The 19135-nt window shown below is 41.2% G+C and overlaps 2 protein-coding genes across 2 annotated transcripts; both read left to right on the forward strand.

The window, feature by feature from the left end:
* Positions 1-1408: 1408 nt before the first annotated feature.
* Positions 1409-2422, forward strand: LOC128123851 (olfactory receptor 10A3-like). The gene has a single exon (XM_052760140.1). The coding sequence runs from the start codon at positions 1439-1441 to the stop codon at positions 2420-2422; it is 984 nt and encodes a 327-aa protein (XP_052616100.1). The 5' UTR covers positions 1409-1438.
* A 13774-nt stretch (positions 2423-16196) lies between these two features.
* On the forward strand, positions 16197-17198 carry LOC128095358 (olfactory receptor 10A3-like). Its single transcript, XM_052714220.1, has one exon. It carries the CDS (start codon positions 16197-16199, stop codon positions 17196-17198), a length of 1002 nt encoding a protein of 333 aa, XP_052570180.1.
* The last annotated feature ends 1937 nt before the right edge of the window (positions 17199-19135 follow it).

Raw genomic sequence — 19135 nt, forward strand, 5'->3', positions numbered from 1 at the left:
TGCAAATAAATATGGATTATTTCCATTGATAGTGAGTGCTCTGGCAAAATGATAAACCAGGAGGTTGGAGTTAGAGATCTGGGTGGTAGGAATGCAGTGTGGCTCGGAATGTCTTCTATGTGGACTGTATGGCTCAGGTTTATCTGAAAGGGTGCAGACATTTCTCTGAGGTGGTTGCTCAGTCAGTGAGTGAGTGACACAAACTCCAAAGCATAGCTGTATTTTCTTTCAAAGGGCGCTAGTGAGTCACAGAATCAGAATGGCCCTATATGATATTTTCTATAGTCCTAAAAGTAACTTTCTGATCGCCAAGAATCAATGTTGGAAATTTGTTTCTAAAATTTCTCATTGAGGAAAATTTCAGTACATTAGGACCATCGGGACCAGAAACGAAACCAATATTCTAGAAGCCATTTGACTTATGTTCGTCTGAGGTCAATAAACCAACTTTTTTAGAATATTGAATTTTTAGAATATTTAGAAATTATAAATATATTTGTTCAGGTATATATGGTTTTATTTTTCATGTTTAACAAAGTAACATAAGTATGTTTTATACTTTTGCACTTATAATACATATTTACCAAATATATTTACATTTAAAATTATCATAGTTTTAATTTGTCTGTATTTTTTTTACTATTTGTCTAATTTGAAACTCTTTATTTAAAATTTATATACAAGCATACAATTAAAAACAACACAGATATGCATGCACCAGGTTAGTGGATAGTGGATTCTAAATAACACAAATCTTATGTATGTTCTAAAAATGGGTTTTGTTATTTTTCTGTTACATAGCAAAACGTTGCCAAAGACTATTATTCTGTTATTTCAGTTTTCAAGTTTGTTATTATTATTATTATTATAATTATGTCTGTGTGTGTATGTGTGTGTAAATATGGATGTACATATGCCATGGAGAGCTTGTGGAGGTCACAGGACTTTTAGGACTTTTCCTCTTTCCACCCTGTTATGGAAAGTTTATTTGGTTTCTGTTGCACTGTGCACTGAAGGCTAGCTGGCCCGCAGGCTTCTGGGTATTTTACTTGGCTTTGCCTTCCATCTTGTCATAGGGTCACTGCGATTACAGAGTGCTACCATATCAAGCTTTTTTTCTTATAAATGTGGGTCCAGAGATGGAACTGAAGTCAGGCTGTGTGGCAAGTGCTTTTTACCAGTGTAATCATTTCCCCAGATGTTCTACATTTGCTAAATGATTTCTGAGCCACAGTTTTGTAACTTGTTTATTTGCATTTTAAAGATTCATTGTTACAACTTATTGGCCATTCTTTAAAACTGCCAGTCTGAACCTCTGTCAAAATGAGCATGTCTTTACAACTTCTGCTAAGAAGTCCAAATTTGAACTCAGCTCCTGTTCTGTGACATCATCATTTATGTGCTGTCCTTAAGACCAACACAGGGCTCTACTGTTGCAATGAGGAGGCAAAATCACAGCTCTGCCGTTGAATTCATACTCTTGGGATTTTCTAACTATCCTGAACTCCAAGGGCAGATGTTTGGGGCTTTCTTGGTTATTTATCTGGTGACTCTAATGGGAAACGCCCTCATTATCACCATCATCTTCCTGGACCAGAGCCTGCACATCCCCATGTACCTGTTCCTGCAGAATCTATCTTTAGTGGACCTCTGTTTCAGCACAGTCATCACACCTGAAATGCTGGTGGTCCTGACCACCCAGAAAGCCACCATTTCCTTTGGGGGCTGTTTTGCACAGATGTATTTCATTCTTCTCTTTGGTGGGACTGAGTGTTTTCTCCTGGGGGCGATGGCTTATGACCGATTTGCTGCAATCTGCCATCCTCTGTCCTACCCGGTGATTATGAACAAGAGGGTCTTCGTGAAACTGGCTATGATCTCATGGGTCTCGGGTACTATGATGACTACTCTGCAGACCACATGGGTGTTTAGTTTCCCCTACTGTGGCCACAGGGAAATTAACCATCTCTTCTGTGAGACTCCTCCAGTGCTGGAGCTTGCATGTGCAGAAACGTTCCTGTTTGAAGTCTATGCCTTCACAGGCACCATTTTGATTGTCATGGTCCCCTTTCTGTTGATACTCATGTCTTATACTCGAATTCTCTTTACCATCCTGAGGATGCCATCCTCTACAGGGAGGCAGAAGGCCTTTTCTACGTGTGCCTCACATCTCACATCTGTCACCCTCTTCTATGGCACGGCCAGTATAACTTATCTACAGCCCAAATCCAGGTACTCACCAGACACCAAGAAACTGATGTCATTGGCATACACACTGCTTACCCCTCTGCTGAATCCACTTATCTACAGCCTGAGAAACAAGGAGATGAAAAGGGCTGTGGTGAAATTATGGGAAAGAAAAGTAGCTTTACACACAGCTTGGTTTGTGGAGGATCTTGTTGTTTTTCTATCATGCTATTGAACTCTATGGATTCTGGAGGTGGTGAAAAGAGAGTACATCTTTTGGTTAGAGAATGTTTTCTTTCTTGACATCTCCATGTTTGAAAACCTATCCCATTATCCTCTTTTAATAGTATAGCCAATAGTTTTTAAGAGGTATATGTTCCATAACACACAATTCACAGTTTATTGATCCACCTTCTGCTATCGATGTACAGATCATTGCTAGAGTGCTGCCATTAAGACAATGCTTCAGTAAACATCTAATTCCTTACGTGCATGTGCTTGTTGATTTTATTTTTATGTGATAGATTCCTCAAGGATGACCGAGGAGATTAATTATTTTGTATTTACATACTTTAATAGGTGTTATAGATGCCAACTGAAGTGATACATGCTTTTAATCCCAGTATTTGGAAGGTCAATGCAGGAAAACCCAGAATTCAAGATCAGCCTGGGGTACCTGTGTTCCTGAGTACTGTGAGCTATATAGACAGTGAGACTCATCTTGAGAATACAAAGGCTGGGGGCTGAGGATGTCACTCAATGATAGAATGCTTGCCTAACATGCACTAGGCCCTAGGCTTAATCCCCAGTACCACAAACCAAGCAAGAAAAATAGCACAATTGCTATTCACATATATCTGCTTACTTCAGGCTGATGTTGAGCCCTACTGAGCACCACTCCTATCTGGAGCAACAGGAGACCAATGACATGATATGATTTTTCTCGGGAGAAAATCTATTCCAAGAAAGAGTAAAGAATGCATTTATTTTGGGGTTCCCAAACTCATCTCATTTGAATTCATAGGTTCTCAGATTATAATAAAAAACTGGGTTACTTTTGGATATATATATATATGTTTGTATAGGCTGCCCCGTGGAAGCCACCCAGGCTGCCCGCCTTGCCAGGTGGGCAGCAGTAGCTGCCACTTCGATGAACAAATATGTGATGGAGAGGTGGAAATGGTGGAAAAATGGAGTGGTAGGTATGAGCACTGTGGATAGAGGTGGGACTGGAGAGGGGACGGTAGTGACAGTTGAGAAAGAGGGCTGGGGTTGATATTGAAACATGTCATTGCCCAGTAGGGCCAACAGGGTAGTGTGCAGCAGCCTGGAACTTATACAGATGCAGACTCAGCCCCTGAACACACAGACCAGCCATAGGATATCCCTGGGCAGCAATGGAGGATCAAGTTGAGGAAAGTTTCACTTTCTGGATTGAACCTCCTTGAAGGACCACCATGGCCCTAGATGCTGTCACAAGCCATGTTAGTGTTGGTGGTCCATGCTGATGACCCAAGCCGAGATGAAGCTTGAGAGCCATGTAAATGTTCAAGGTCTGTGCCTCTGACTGAACCCATGTTGATGTTCGTGGGCCATGCTGCTTCTGGAGGCCATACTGATTTAAGTAGGCCTTGCTGTCACTTGAGACAATGGTGATGGTCCTTGCTGCCACTGAGGGCCATGTCTAGGTCCATGATACTACTGTGGCCAGGTTCTAGATGTGTTGATCCCCATGGCCCATGTTATCACCGAAGGCTATGTTGATGTATGTGGTTCAGGCTGCTTGGAGGGCCTAGTCTGGATTCATGGTTCTACTGCAGCTGAGACCATGTTTGTGGTCTGTACTGTCACTAGAAACCATGTCCAAGTCCATGATCTGTGCTCCGACTGACTGAAGAGCAAGGAACCCACTTTTGCAGTGATACTGATGACTGCAGATGCACAGTTGAGAAAGAGGGACATGGAAGGCCTCTGTGACAACTCCTACCAACACCCCAACTTTTCCCCCAAAAGTAACAGCCTGAGCAGGAAGTATTGAAGAGAACTCTTAAAAAGCGTGATAAAGATGCTGAAATGAAGTTATTTGTACCTGATGGCTTCTGGTGGGAGTGCGAGAGGGGAACAACTCCTTTCTACTTAGGGAGCGGACCACTGAGAGTTTGACCATTCTCCAGTGAGCATATAGATAACACAAACTGGACTTGTTTTTTTCATTATTTTTCTATCTACAAAAAATTTTGGGGTGGAAGGTTACAACGGGGGCAGACATGGAAGGCCTGGGAAGTGAGTATGATGTGAAGTAACAAAAAAACCAATAAAAATATTATGTTAATAAAAATATTAACAGCTCCATTTCTTGCTGATAGTGTGAAGTTATGTCAAGTTATGTAGAAATCCCCTACTGTTTCAGAAGAACATTATCTTTTTAAAAACAAGAGGAGGAATCCCTCTGTCCATGGTGATATGTGTGTTGACAAGAATTCTAAAGGATGTGTAGAATTACAGATATTATAAATATATAAATATATATATATATATATACATATCTTAAATTTGTTCTTTAAGATTTAATACATCTATGAAATGCATTTTGATTGCATTTACCCCCTAATCCCTCTTCCAAGTCCTCTCAGATTCTCCCCACTATGTCCTCTTTCCAATTTCATGACCTTTTACTTATTTATTTTTTTAAGACTCTGCTGAGTCTAATTAGTGCTGCCCGTGTCCAGGTGGGTATAGGGCCATCCACTGGATGGCCACACTTCTGAAGAAAATGACTCTGTCTTCCTTAGCATCCATCAAACGTCAATAATTACTTAGCTAAGGTCTGAGTGGGGTTCTTGTGCCCTTCCCCCGTCCATGCAGGTATGCTGACTGGCTTGACCTTGTACAGGCAATCATAACTGTGGTGAGTTCATGCTTGCGGCAGTTGTTATGTCCAGAAGATAACTACTTTTCTAACCCTCCTGACTCCTGTCTCTTACAGTCTTTCTGCCTCCTCTTCTGTGATGTTCCTTAAGCCTTATGGGGGATGTTATATAAATACCCCATTTATGAATGGATAGTCCACAGACATTTATTTTCTGTGCTTTGGCCAGTTGTGAGTCTCTGTATTAACTGCTGTTCACTGAAAAAGAAGCTTCTCTGATGAGGAATAAGAGTTGAAGCCCTTATTGCTGGAGACACCACATACTTTGGTCACCATACATGGGAAAGTCAAGCTGTTAGTGTTCTAGAAGCTTTCTTCTTTCTAGCTTGTGTTCATAGTACCAGAAGATGCTCCATGGGCTGCTGGAGGATAAAAGTCACCTTTTTCACCCAGCTGTGAACCTTATGAGCATAATAATGATTGGCCTGGCAACATATGCTTATGGGTGCAGTAGTGTCCCAAAGGTTATGGGGGCAACCAAGCCCTTCCTGATTGGATTTAAGACCTGTGGTACAGAAGGAAATTCATGCCTGGTTCTTTAAATCTGTCTAAAAATCTAGGCTCTAGGAGAGATTATACTTCTATTTGTTCATTAAATAAATAAACTGCCTACTTTTGTACTCTTACAAATATTTATAAAATATTAATGGTCAAAAACTATGCAGGAAGTTCCTGAATTCTCACTTGGCAGTCAGTGTTGGTGTGGTTTCCACTTACAAAATACTGTTTTAAGAGACTTTTGTTACATGTTCACTGGTAGGACAAAATACCTCACACATGAATAATGAATTGTTCATTGAGTCAGGTTACCAACTGTGTGGACTTTTCAGACTGAATACCTCCACAGATTATGAAATTTGTAATATTTTCTGTTTACAGCCCTATGTCTCATTTCTTTGTTGCACTTAGAGAATATGAGATGTGTGTCTATTGAATCTGCACCACGTGAGTGCTTTTGCTCTTATATTCTTCTCCATGGATGGCATTTAGGGGTAAAGTGTTGTTTTGTTTCCAAGTTAAGTACTATGACCATTGAACTCTAAAACTGATCTTCTACTCATATTTCAATGGCTAGAGATGATGGCTGTGTGTGTGTGTGTATGTATGTATGTATGCGTATGTGTCTTTGTGTAGATAGTGCTGGTGCCCAAGGAGGTCTGAGGCATCAGATCCTCTGGAACTGTAGTTGCAGGGAGTTGTGAGCTGCCCAGTTTCAGGTGTTAGGAACCAAAATCAGGTCTTCTGAAGAGGCAGTATGTGGTCTTAGATAAGAGCATCTCTCTAGATGTTGAGCCATCTCTTCATCCTCACACTATTTATTGATTGATTTTGAAATAGGGTCTCCCTTGGAGCCTGGAGCTCAACAATTTGGTTAGACTAGTTGTCCACTGATCTCTAGTAGCCTCCCTCCCCAGCACTGGGAGTACAGATATGTGCCCCTGTTCACAGTCGTTACATGTATGCTGGCCATCCAAATGCTTGTACAGTAAGCACTTTACTTGGTCCTTGCTAGCCAGGTCTTTGTAATTATGCAGTGAGTCTTCCCTTGCAAAAGAATCTCAGTGCTGTATAGGCTTATTGTATTTTGTGTTTAGATTCTTTAAATTGGGAGAGAGAAACAGTGTGTTTGGAATGACATGTTGATGCTCTATCAGCTAGATGCAAATGTCACATAATGTGTCTTTGGACTCCAACTAGATGTTATAAATAAAACAGCTTCTTCTAGAATTGTATGATTGTAAACATCATTTACATGGGAAGTAATAGGAATTTCATGTGTTATAACTGTGAACTTACTTACATTATTCATTATTATACTATTCAACATTATTAATTGAACATAGATAAAGTACCATTATGGCACAGTTTAGTGAGAAATTCAGGAACCTACAGTAAAAATGAAAACATCCTAACTGGCTCTGGTGGTACATCCATCCCTTATTATTCCAGCATTTGAGAGGCTGAAGTAGGATCCTAAGTTCCAGGCCAGCCTGGGCTACATAAAGCAAAATAAAATCAATGAACAAACAAACAAAAACTCACAAACAAACATATAAAGGTTTAAAAAATATCAAAAGAAGCAAGGAAACAATAATTTTAAATGCTGGTTCTACCATCTTCAAGTTCTTTGACGTTTACCTCTCCTTGGTGGACTTCAGTTTCTTTGCATACAAAGGACAGAGTGCTGGTGATGGCAACCTTACTCGTCTTTAAGAGACACCATGAGGATCAGCTGTAACAGTTCAAGAGGGTCAGCACGATACTCTAAACCTCTTAGTTTAGGCTTCCTCAAGCTAAAAAGGGAGGCTTCGCTGGGTGGTGGTGCATGCCTTTAATTCCAGCACTTGGGAGGCAGAGGCAGGTGGATCTCTGTGAGTTTGAGGCCAGCCTGGGCTACAGAGTGAGTTCCAGGAAAGGAGCCAAAGCTACACAGAGAAACCCTGTCTCAAAAAAGGGGGAGGAGCCTTCCTTGAGCCCCAGAATTGGGGATATTTTGAGCCACTGTGCCTGAAAAAAAAAAGGAGAAAGAAAACAGGAAACACAATGTAATGATAGAAAACATCACAGGTTGAAATTCTCCTATGCTAGACGTTGTTTCAAAGTCTTCACCTTTCTCTCTCATCTTCCCCAAAACCCAACGAGAGATGCTACTCACACTCCAATATTGAATCTTTTTTCCATTTCACAGGTACATCAGCTGCACACATACTGGATCTTTTTGCACGTTCCTCAAGTCTGAGTCTCCCTTTTTCATTATCTTCCTTTTTCTCCCCCAATCCAGGGTCTCACATAGCTCTGATTGGCTTCAATGTTCTTATGTAGTCTCCTCTCCCATCTTCACTTGACTGAGTATTTCCCACTCTGTTTTAAGTTGTGTTCATTCTGATTTTATATTGCTTGCTGATTCTGTCCTTCCTTTAGGACTGTCTTTTCACGTGCCCACTCTCTTTGTGCTTTCAATACGGACTTGTGATTTCCTTACGTCCATCTCCTGTGAACACTGCAGATCAGGTTTTACCAATTTTGTTGTTCCAAAGCTCTACCCTCAGCATTCCTGTTTTTGTTTTGAGCTTTTCTTTAATAAAATTAGTTTCTTGTGAGTTTAAAAATTCTTAGTTTTATTTTCTGCTAACAATTTATTCCTGTTCCATGTTTCTTTCTTGGATATTCTTTATACATCCTATGCTTTTCTCATCTCTTTTGTCCTCCTGTTTGATTTTAGAATGTTGATACAGTGTGTGATCTCTTTGGGTCAGCTCCCATCTTTTCTCTTGACCATTCATCTGTGGTGTTTATTCGGACGAAGGGCCCCACATAGTCCCTGCCTGCAGGAATGACTCAGGATATGCAGAAACATTCCCCACAAACTCACCACTCTGTGTTGAGCCAGGCAGATTTCATGATTCCAATCTGCATTTCACTAAGCACTCAGGTGATGTGCACACGCTTTGAAGCTTGAAACCTGCTGCTCTATGATACAGATTACAGCTTCAGGCTGAAGATGAGGTTTTCCTTCTCTGGTCTCCTGCTGTTGGAACACTGGAGCTCATGGATCAAAAGGTCTCACTCAGGGTTTTCTGAAACTGAGTGGAGTTGAGTGATCTGTGGTCAGTCACACCCACTTTCTCCTGTCAAAACAGGCCCAGAGAAAGCTTTATTATCATCTTCCCATGCAGCTGTTCTTGCTGAAACAAGAGGACCATGGCTTTTGTGCTCCAGGGCATAGCACTGTGATGGTTTAGTGTGCATGAGATGTAGGAGTAGAAGGCTCTGCTGGCATACTCACAGGGACTTCCCAGACCTGAGAGTTAAATTGACACAAGATGGATTTCAGGGATAAGAATAAGGAAAGAAGAAACACAGCCAGTCACTTACATACTGGTTTGGACTAGTGATGTTGAGTTCTGAAGAAGCAAATGGGTTATGTGGAAAGCTTACAAAATGAGTGATTTTTTTTGTTACTTTTTAAATTAATTTTACATACCAACCACATTTTCCCCACCCTCCTCTCCTCCTGTTCCCTCCCCCCACTTCCTTTTTACTCTCCCCTTCACCCCCATTCACTCCTCAGAAAGGGTAAGGCCTTCCATGGGAGTCAACAAAGCGTGTCATACCAAGTTGAGGCAGGACCAACTGCATCAAGGCTGAGTGAGGCATCCCACCACAGGGAATAAGTTCCAAAAAGCCAGCTTGTGCGCCATGGGTCCCACAAACAGACCTAGCTATACAACTGTCACCCATGTGCAGAGGGCCTAGGTCAGTCCCATGCAGGCTCCCTAGTTGTCAGTCTAGAGTCAGTAAACTCCCACGAGCTCGGGTCAGCTGTCTCTGTGGGTTTCCCTGTCATAATCTGAATTCCCTTACTTATATAATCCCTCCTCTCTCTCTTCTACTGGACTCCTGGAGCTTGGTCCAGTGCTTGGCTGTGGACCTCTGCCTCTGCTTCCATCAGTTACTGGATGAAGATTCTATGATAACAGTTAGGCTACTCACCAATCTGATTACAAGAGAAGGCCAGTTCAGACACTCTCTCTGCTATTGCTAGAAGTCTTAGCTGGGGTCATCCTTGTGGATTCCTGGGAGTTTCCCTGGCACCAGGTTTCTCCCTAATCCTATAATGGTTCCCTCTATCAAGATATCAGAATGAGTGATTTTTAACAGGATGTGTGTGGAATCCTCACAGTGTCAATGTCGCATGGTTGAGAACAAGAATGCTGCTTATTTCCCATGAGGACTCCATCTCCTGATTTGAGGGTCAACAGAAAGGTCAGAGTGACCTTGTACCTGCTGTCTTTCCAGTGCCTTTAATCTCAATATTCTACAAGTGAAAACAGCTTATTTTAAGCCTTTTGAGAATTGCCTAGACTAACAGTAACACATATTTGTGTCACTCCTTGAAGGTGTGGATGTGGTAGATCTCTTGTGGGGTCTAGTAATGTCCTCCTGTGCATGCCCTCTGAGTCTCTGATGCTGATGACAGAGGAATAACACTTTGAGAACCTATATTGGAGACCAAAGCTCTTGTCTTGGTCTCAACTGCCCTTGGTGTATCCCTTCTAACTTCCCTCCCCACTCCTCACCACTTTCTTGGACCTCACTGTATCTCTCCTATATTGTAGGTTATGCCCTGAGATTTTAAAATATGAAGTTTAGATTCTTGTTCCTCATTACTTGAAGTAGTATCTAGTAGTCCAGTGCCATTTCCCCATGCCTTTTTTGTTTGTGTTTTTCAGATGAGGTATAGACCAGGGTGGCATTTTTCAGATAAGGTTTCACTGTGTAGGCCAGGCTGGACCTGAACTTGGTATTCTACTATCTCAGTCTTGGAAGTGCTGAGATTATACGTTTGTTCCTTTATGCTAGGGTTCCTTTCTCATTAAATAAGTCTAGATTTCACTTTTTAGCTTTTAAAAACTTTCCATGTATTTATTCCAAAAATAAAAAAAATTAGCAGGAGGTATATCAAATAAATACTGACTGTTTCTCAAATACTGTCCATTCTCATTTCTAATATCATTCCTAAAAACAGTCATTCTAAGTTCATTCATGACGTCCATTCCCTCTGACACTTTCTGTGGTCTAAAAACATGATGTGTATAACATAGAGTATTTCCAAGAAATGAGGATGGGCATTTACACCCTGTGCTTGGCTTGTTTTCTTTGCTTCCAGTTTGCCTTTTTGATTTTTGACTTTGTGCAGATTTAGTGAAATAATATTTCTTGCATAATTTCTGTGATTTTGAAACTTACTGGGTTTTCCTTTCTGTGGGAGGAATCAATTTTTATAGATATTGTAGAAACATTTTTGGGCTGAAAATATATAGTTAGGGATATACAATGTGTTCTTTTCATTTCCTATTTATTTTCATCGCCATATATTAATTTAAATATTATTATTTAAATCTCTCTGCACGTATTTCATGATGCTTATGTGCTCTCCTTGAAGAAGATGTGTGAATTTCTCCACACTTTGGCTATTGCCATATCAATGATATTTTTGTTTGATTAACAATTGATATTATTACCCACTGTATGTGCTTTATTGTGTGCCTAGAATTAGTTCATTTTCACTGAGGTATAACATACTTGTGGAAAGGGCACACACACCACAATTCTGCAGATTCACAACCTCCAGACATAGAGTGTACTGGGGAAGAGAAGTTCCCATGGCAAAATTGGGTGTAGGAATAACAAAAGTTTTAAAAATCATGTAGGCATGCTACATGCCTGGGCATGCCATCCTACCATAGTGAGTGATTTACGAAGGGGCCTGGATTGGACTCTGAAAATGAAAACCTCTTCCATTAGGACACATGGTCCACTTCACACTGAACATAGGTCAGGGAGAATATACCTGTAAGTGCCATCTCTAGCCTGTGAAGAACTTTTTGTAGGAGGAATTTTCTCTTAGAAATCTGTAGAAAAGGGCAGCCTTGGTGAGGACATCAGTAGATATCTGTAAAGACCATATCAGCAGGTCCATGGAACCTGAGCTCTCCTGGGCAGAGTGAATGATCTCTCACTGTTCTAGGCAGTATAGGCCAAACTCCGAGTCTGGGAATCACACACATGCTCTATGAGATTAATAACACCGTTTTCTGTTTACAGAGAAAGTGAGTGAAACAACGAAGTTAGCCCAGTGTCAGCAAACCCTTCAAACCTTTGCACCTCAGGACAAGAATTTCTGTGACTGAGATCAACTGTAATGATGCTCCTGTTTTAATTTCAATAATTCTATTTTCCTTCTAGAAAAAGGGAAGTTCTGGGCATGGGAGGCTGATAGCTTTCTATCCAGAGTCTTGAATTACCTGCCTTGTTTCCCACCATTGCCCAAACAGTTCTTTCATCTGATCAAACCCTCTTTCTCTAGAATGCACTCTCATTCACTGCTCCCTTCTTCCTGTTTATAATATCAGTCAGTCTTTGCTTTCATCTCTTTCTGAGAGTGCTACCGTGAAGTCAAATCTCTCGTGTAAGGCGAGGTTATCCCTCATGGACATTCAAAGGAGTGATGCTCCAATTTTGTTCTCTAGAATGTTCTTCTCCTAGGGGCCAGGTTATAGCCCCTTGAGTCATCATATCAAATATGAGGTTGATTCCAAGTTCTTCAGGGAGCGACTCTCTAGGGCACATAGCTGATGCCATCTAATGCTATAAAGTCAGCAAGGAATCGCTAAGTCAAACTGTGAGTAAGTGGGTTTGATCAGTGTTAAAACTGCTGATAATGTATGAAAATCGTAGAGACAGTCACGAGGTAAGAAAACACAGCCTCTGCTTCTGTTGTGTGCCCATAAGGGGGTTTCCTTCACAGTTCTGATCACAGATGGCCGGAGATGCTGTGGAAGAGACACCCCAGCGCTCAGGGGTTACAATGGAATGCTCAGTTTTTTAAAATCATCAGTAGAACTTTGTTTTGTTGTCTGTTCATGTCTTTTGTTTCTTTTCTGAGAGGTAAGTTGTAGCTGAAGTTTTCTCCAGTCCAGCCTGGCCCATGGTCAGGACAAATCTCTCTCACCCGCCAGTCCTGCAGCTGCTCAGACCCAACCAAGTAAACACACAGAGACTTATATTGCTTACAAACTATATGGCCGTGGCAGGCTTCTTGTTATCTAGTTCTTACATCTTAAATTAACCCATTTCCATAAATCTATACCTTGCCCCATGGCTCGTGGCTTACCAGTATCTTACATGTTGGTACTCATGACAGCATCTGGCAGCGTCTCCTGACTCAGCCTTCCTGTTCCCAGAATTCTCTTTTCTGCTTGTCCTGCCTATACTTCCTGCCTGGCTACTGGCCAATCAGCATTTTATTTATACAGAGGGATAGCCACAGCAGTGAGTAGAAAATGATTTCAGGAATAAGTACTTTGCACACATTAACCATCAAATCCTAGACATTTCTTTTTTTTTTTAAATCAATTTATTTATTTTACATCCCAGCCTCAGTTTTCCCTCCCTGCTCTCCTCCTGGTCCATCCCCCACCCACCTCCCTCTGTTACTACCTCCCAATCCACTCCTCCTCCGTTTCTGTTTAGGAAAGGGCAAGGATCCCATGGATATCAACAAAAGATGGCATATCAAGCTGCAGTAAGACTAAGCACCTCCCCATATATTAAGGCTGGGCAAAGCGACCCAGCATGCTGAGTAGGGTCCCAAAAGCCAGTAAAGGAGTTGGAGACAACTCCTGTTCCTGCTGTTAGGAGTCCCACAAGAGGACCAAGCTACACAGTTACATATGTGCAGGGTGCCTAGGTCAGTCCCATGTAGGCTTCCTGCTTGTCAGTTCAGTCTCTGTGAGCTCTGACTGGGTCATTTGGTCAGTTCCAACACCTACTTTTCTCAATGGGCGGGCTGAAATTTAAGGAAAGGACTGCCTGCCTCACACTACCTGTTGGAGTGTTATTTAAGACATTAGAGTCTTTTAATCATTGAATGGCCATTCATGATATTTTTCCCCATTAAGGACAGGTTTTTTTCCTTGTGAAATTTTAGGTTTTTAGTATGTATGTTTTTTTTTTCATTTGTCATAGTAATTTGACACTTATGTGGTCCAGAGTCACATTTCTGTAGTTGTATGCATTGCATAAGGATCAGGTTAGGACAGTTGGCATTTATGTTGCTTCAGATATTTATCTCTTTTTAGAAAAAGACTTATTTTTAATTGTGTGTGTGTGTGTGTGTGTGTGTGTGTGTGTGTCTCCACGTGCATGCATGAGCACATGAGTGCAGGTACCCATGGAGGCCAGAAGCCTTTTGATTCCTGGGAGTTGGAGTTATAGGTGGCTGGGAGTCTCTTGATGTGGACACTGGAAACTAAACTCAGGTCTTCTGTAAGAGTAGCAAGTACTCTTAACCACTGAGTCATCTCTCCAGCCCTCCAACACTTATTTTTGCTTTGCTCTGGGAACATTTCAAATCTTAGTAGTTGTTTTGAAATGTACAGTGAGTTGTCAGTTATAAGCTTCCTACTGTTATTAAAGATTATTTTATTCCATAAAATGTTTTTACTGAGTACCATAAAGATTTCCTATTATTTTTTTTTACTTTTTGAAATTATAATATGATCACATAATTTCTTTTTCCCCTTCCTCCCCATCTTCTTTTTCTTTTTAAAACCCATGGCCTCTTTTTTTAAATTGCTGTTACACACATTCACATACATGTGTGTTCCTAAATACACTAAATACAATTGCTCAATCTGTATAATGTTACAACATAGTGTTTCATATACTTAGAGCTGAGTACACATTGTTATATTTATGCTGTTGGAAGGGACTCTGAGGTCAGCAGAGTCTACTTTTCCCATTTGGGGAGACTTCGAAGCCGAGTATTTGTGAGATTTGGGGTTGCCTCAGGCATTTGGCTTAGATATTTGAACATGGTCCAAATCAAGAATGAATGAACTTACTCTTCACTTTGCTGATGCTCTCCAGATCTTCAGTGGAGATAATAGCATTGGCTGTGCTTATCTGTGCTCCTGGCTTCCTCATCTCTCTTGGTGAATTTGCTCTGGATTTCAGAACATCACACACAGGCCAGTAGGCTCCAGTCTATGGTATGATCCAGGACCTCCTTCTGAACCAGGCAAGGCAGTCTTCTTGCATCTTTCTCTTCCTGAATTAGGGATTCTTCCCCTGAAGCATCCTGAGGTTGGAGTCGTTACTCTCCTCCTACTCCCCTGTTTCATACCCTAAAACTTCCCAGTTGTTTTCCCATTGTGATATGATCTGGCTTCTCTTTAATACACACTATAGGCAAAGATAAAGTCCAGATGTTTCTAAGTTCTTTCTTCTCAAAATATTGTATTCATGTCTTTTATGAGCCAGGAGCTGATTGTAGGCATTGTGTACGCAGTAAACAAAACCGCTTGCTCTCTGTTCTGCGCTTAGAGGGGTTAGGCTTTTCTGTATGAAAATAAATGCCGGTTGGAATACCAGGGTAAAATAGAGGTAGAAGTACAAGGGAGAGTTATGGGCAGTGGGAGGGACTGCCTGATGTTGTATACTGGTCAAGGAGCATGTCAAGCATACCTAGCTGATCTCTGGGTTCTAATGTTTTTGTGGCCACACAGAACCTAGGGAATGGCAGTTAACCAGAACTTTCAGAGCAATTGATGTTTTTATGGACTTCTGCATGAGAAGGGGACTGGAGAGCGGGAAGAATGTGACAGAAAGAGTCGAGTAGAAATTTTCTAATCACAAGTTCATAGTCATTTGGTCTTAGAAAAAACCACTAGGGTCATAAGGAAGATACTTGAATATTTATCTCTAAAAATGCCACATCTGGGTTCAGTCTAATAGGACCTGGTACCTCCAAGTCTGGGCGGAGATCCAAAACCAATTTAAATATTATGTGAGTGACACCTAATAAGTGTAAAATTTAAAACACACCCCTTTGTGTGTTCCTATAAAATGTTGAAGAATTTTTAACTGTCAAAATTAGTCCATTAATTTTCATTTTGATTGTAATAAATAATTTCAATATATATATAATTTTATTTTATTTTTTGATTTCTTGATTGATTTTTTGGGTTTTTCGAGACAGGGTGTCTCTGTAGCTTTGGAGTCTGTCCTGGACTAGCTCTGTAGACCAGGCTGGCCTCGAACTCATAGAGATCCACCTGCCTCTGCCTCCCAAGTGCTGGGATTACTGGCGTGTGCCACCACTGCCCGGCTATAATTTTAAAATATGAGTATCAGGTTATAAGCATGTTGCTGCCAGCTTTTAAAACTCATTTGTTATGGTTTTAGGAGTCTTAAATTTTATATTTACCTATATTTAAGTAAAATAAATAATATCTATTGAAGGAAGAACTAGAGTCATGTAATTTATGTTTATTTAAAATTATATTTAGTTTTTGCACTATTGTGTAACTTGCAATAGAAAACTGACAGTATTTTATATATTTCAGAATGCATTTTTAATCCAGAATTCTTCATTTTTTTTTATATTTGGAAGATTGATTATTGCAAGTGTGTAGCTACTCTCCAAATGGACAATGGGCATTTTTGTGGGGATGGTTTCTTTTACTATAGTCTGGCAGAATTCCTGGGATGAATGCAGGCTGAAGCTGAGATGATGACTTTCTCCTTACATTTTACGCCCATAGGAACAATACAGGGCTTCGATACTGCAACAAGGGGACAGAACGACAGCTCTGCTGCTGAGTTCATCCTCTTGGGCTTTTCTGCCTTTCCTGAACTCCCAGGGCAGATGTTTGGAGTTTTCTTGGTTATTTATTTGGTGACTCTGATTGGAAATGCCCTCATTATCATCATCATGCTCCTGGACCAGAGCCTGCACATCCCCATGTACCTTTTCTTGCAGAATTTATCTGTGGTAGAAATGAGTTTCAGTGCAGCCATCACACCTGAAATGCTGGTGGTCCTGACCACCCAGAAAGCAAACAATTCCTTTGGGGGCTATTTTGCACAGATGTACTTTATTCTTCTCTTTGGTGGGACTGAGTGTTTTCTCCTGGGGGCGATGGCTTATGACCGATTTGCTGCAATCTGCCATCCTCTGTCCTACCCAGGGATTATGAACAAGAGGGTCTTTGTGAAATTGGTGATGTTCTCATGGATATCGGGGATCACGGTGGCTACTCTGCAGACCACATGGGTGTTTGGTTTCCCCTACTGTGGCCACAGGGAAATTAACCATCTCTTCTGTGAGACCCCTCCAGTGCTGGAGCTTGCATGTGCAGACACGTTCCTATTTGAAGTCTATGCCTTCACAGGCACCATTTTAATTGTCATGGTCCCCTTTCTGTTGATTCTCTTGTCTTATACTCAAATTCTCTTTACCATCTGGAAGATGCCATCAATCACAGGGAGGCAGAAGGCCTTTTCCACATGTGCCTCTCATCTCACATCTGTCACCCTCTTCTATGGCACGGCCAGTATAACTTATCTACAGCCCAAATCCAGGTACTCACCAGACACCAAGAAAATGATGTCATTGGCTTACTCTCTGCTTACTCCTCTACTGAATCCACTTATCTACAGTCTGAGAAACAAGGAGATGAAAAGGGCTGTGATGAAATTATGGGAAAGAAAAGTGGCTTTACACACAGCTTGATTTGTGGAGAACCTTGTTGTTTTTCTATCATGCTATTGAACTCTATGGATTCTGGAGGTGGTGAAAAGAGAGTACATTTTTTGGTTAGAGAATGTTTTCTTTCTTGATAGCTCCATTTGTGAAAACATGGCACATTAACCTTCTCTTTTAATACTGTAGTCAATTGTTTTTAATAAGTATATTCTTCTGTAACACATGATACACAGTTTATTGATTCACTTTCTATATTGACATACAAAACAGATCATTGCTAGAGTGTTGCTATTAAGACAGTTCTCCAATAAACATCTAGTTCTTTATGTTCATATGCTTGGTGATTTTATTTTTATGTGACAGATTCTTCAAAAAGTGGCTAATGGAATGAATCACATTGTTCTTACATATTTAAAGTTGTAATTATTTATTATTTGTGTGCACGAAGGCTTGTGGGCATGCCATGGTACATGTGAAGGCCACAGGCTCTTATCTAGGAAGCAGGTTTTACATATGATCATAAACGGAACACAGTGGGAAATCTTTCTCATCTTGTAAGAGTTCTATTTGGAGGTCCTAGCTATTTTAAAGCCAATGGTGTTGGTGTTGGTTTTGTTTGGCTTGTGCTCCATGGCATCCTGTCTGGTTTCCCAAAGCCTGATAGGCTTCCTATACACCATCAATATGGACATCTGCCATGCTAGGCCAGATGACCTGATGATCTTGTCAGATTGCAACCTCCTCTGCACTCCAGTGAATTATCAGATAAGATACTACTTCTATCAGAGCCTTTCCTGGTCCTAGCTCTCTTACAACCCTAAGGGTAAGGAAGGGGAGATTGTGGGTCACATCCTCACTGAAATGGAGGAGGACCCTGTTGATATACCCCATGGACAGACTGGTTGTGAAATGCTCATACCAAGACCTCAGCTTGACCAGGTTGACCAGGCTTAATGGGTCATTAATTGAGAACTTCAGTGCCAAGTGTTTGTCCCTGTATGGCAGAAAGATCAACCAGGTCACCTTGCACCTTTATTCTGACACCCTCAGCTTCTAGGTTGGTGAGGTAGAACCCAGCTAACTATGCAGATGGAAAGATGCACACGCTGTGACGTGGCATGTCTCTCAAAAGGTAAATGAGCTGAGATGGCAGCTGATGTGAGGAAGAGTAGATATGTGGTTCTGTGGTTCTGGACTTCAAGGAGAACTGGAAGGTCAGGGCAGCACATTTTTTGGTTCTGAAGAGGCTTGTCTGCAGGAGAATCTGGTTGGAAAGGACAGTGGCAGGGGCAGCAAGGGCAGCACCGATGTCCAGGACAGTACACAGGATCCAGATTCCACTTCCTAGAGCCTGCTTGAGCACCAGAGGTTTTGGCCACATTTACATTCAGGCTCCTGACTGTCTGCCTTGCAGTATCTGTCCTGAGGTCATCTCCTAATGATGTGAATGTCTTCCACTCTTAAGAGCCACCTTTCCCATGACCTATCATGATCACAAAAGCAAACTCAAACATAGCACCTGTTGTGAAGCAGCCAAGGAAGCTGGAGGCCTGCCATGATTAACTTTCCTTGGCTGACTTCTATGCTGGTTCTGTTTGCTGTATCCTGGGCTGGGTTGTGGTGATCCTGTGGGGTGTCTCCTAGAATGCCATACAGGAAGCATGGACAACTCTTAAGGCATTTACCATTTTACATGTTTTATCATCCTGGGAGAAATCAGGACCACCAAGTTAGACCTCATGCCCTCTTTCCTTCTTTTTCTGATGTGTAATCTGTTCATCCCTGCCTTCTCTCAAAACTGCCATGTCTTATCTTCTTTGTGTGTGTGAGCATGGGTTTCCTTTCCCAGTGGGAAAAGGTGATAACTATTGGATTTCTAATACAGAAGCACAATTTGTAGATTTTAAGAAAGGGAATAAATTGAAATTTCTAACTTGAAAAAATATGTAAAAATACACTAAAAT

This window comes from Peromyscus californicus, unplaced genomic scaffold (genome assembly GCF_007827085.1).
Source record: "Peromyscus californicus insignis strain IS unplaced genomic scaffold, ASM782708v3 Scaffold_4__1_contigs__length_199733344, whole genome shotgun sequence".
NCBI lineage: Eukaryota > Metazoa > Chordata > Mammalia > Rodentia > Cricetidae > Peromyscus > Peromyscus californicus.

Excerpts from the sequence above, each read along its gene's own strand:
- LOC128095358 (XM_052714220.1), top strand. The coding sequence starts at position 16,197 with ATGACTTTCTCCTTACATTTTACGCCCATAGGAACAATACAGGGCTTC.
- LOC128123851 (XM_052760140.1), top strand. The coding sequence starts at position 1,439 with ATGAGGAGGCAAAATCACAGCTCTGCCGTTGAATTCATACTCTTGGGA.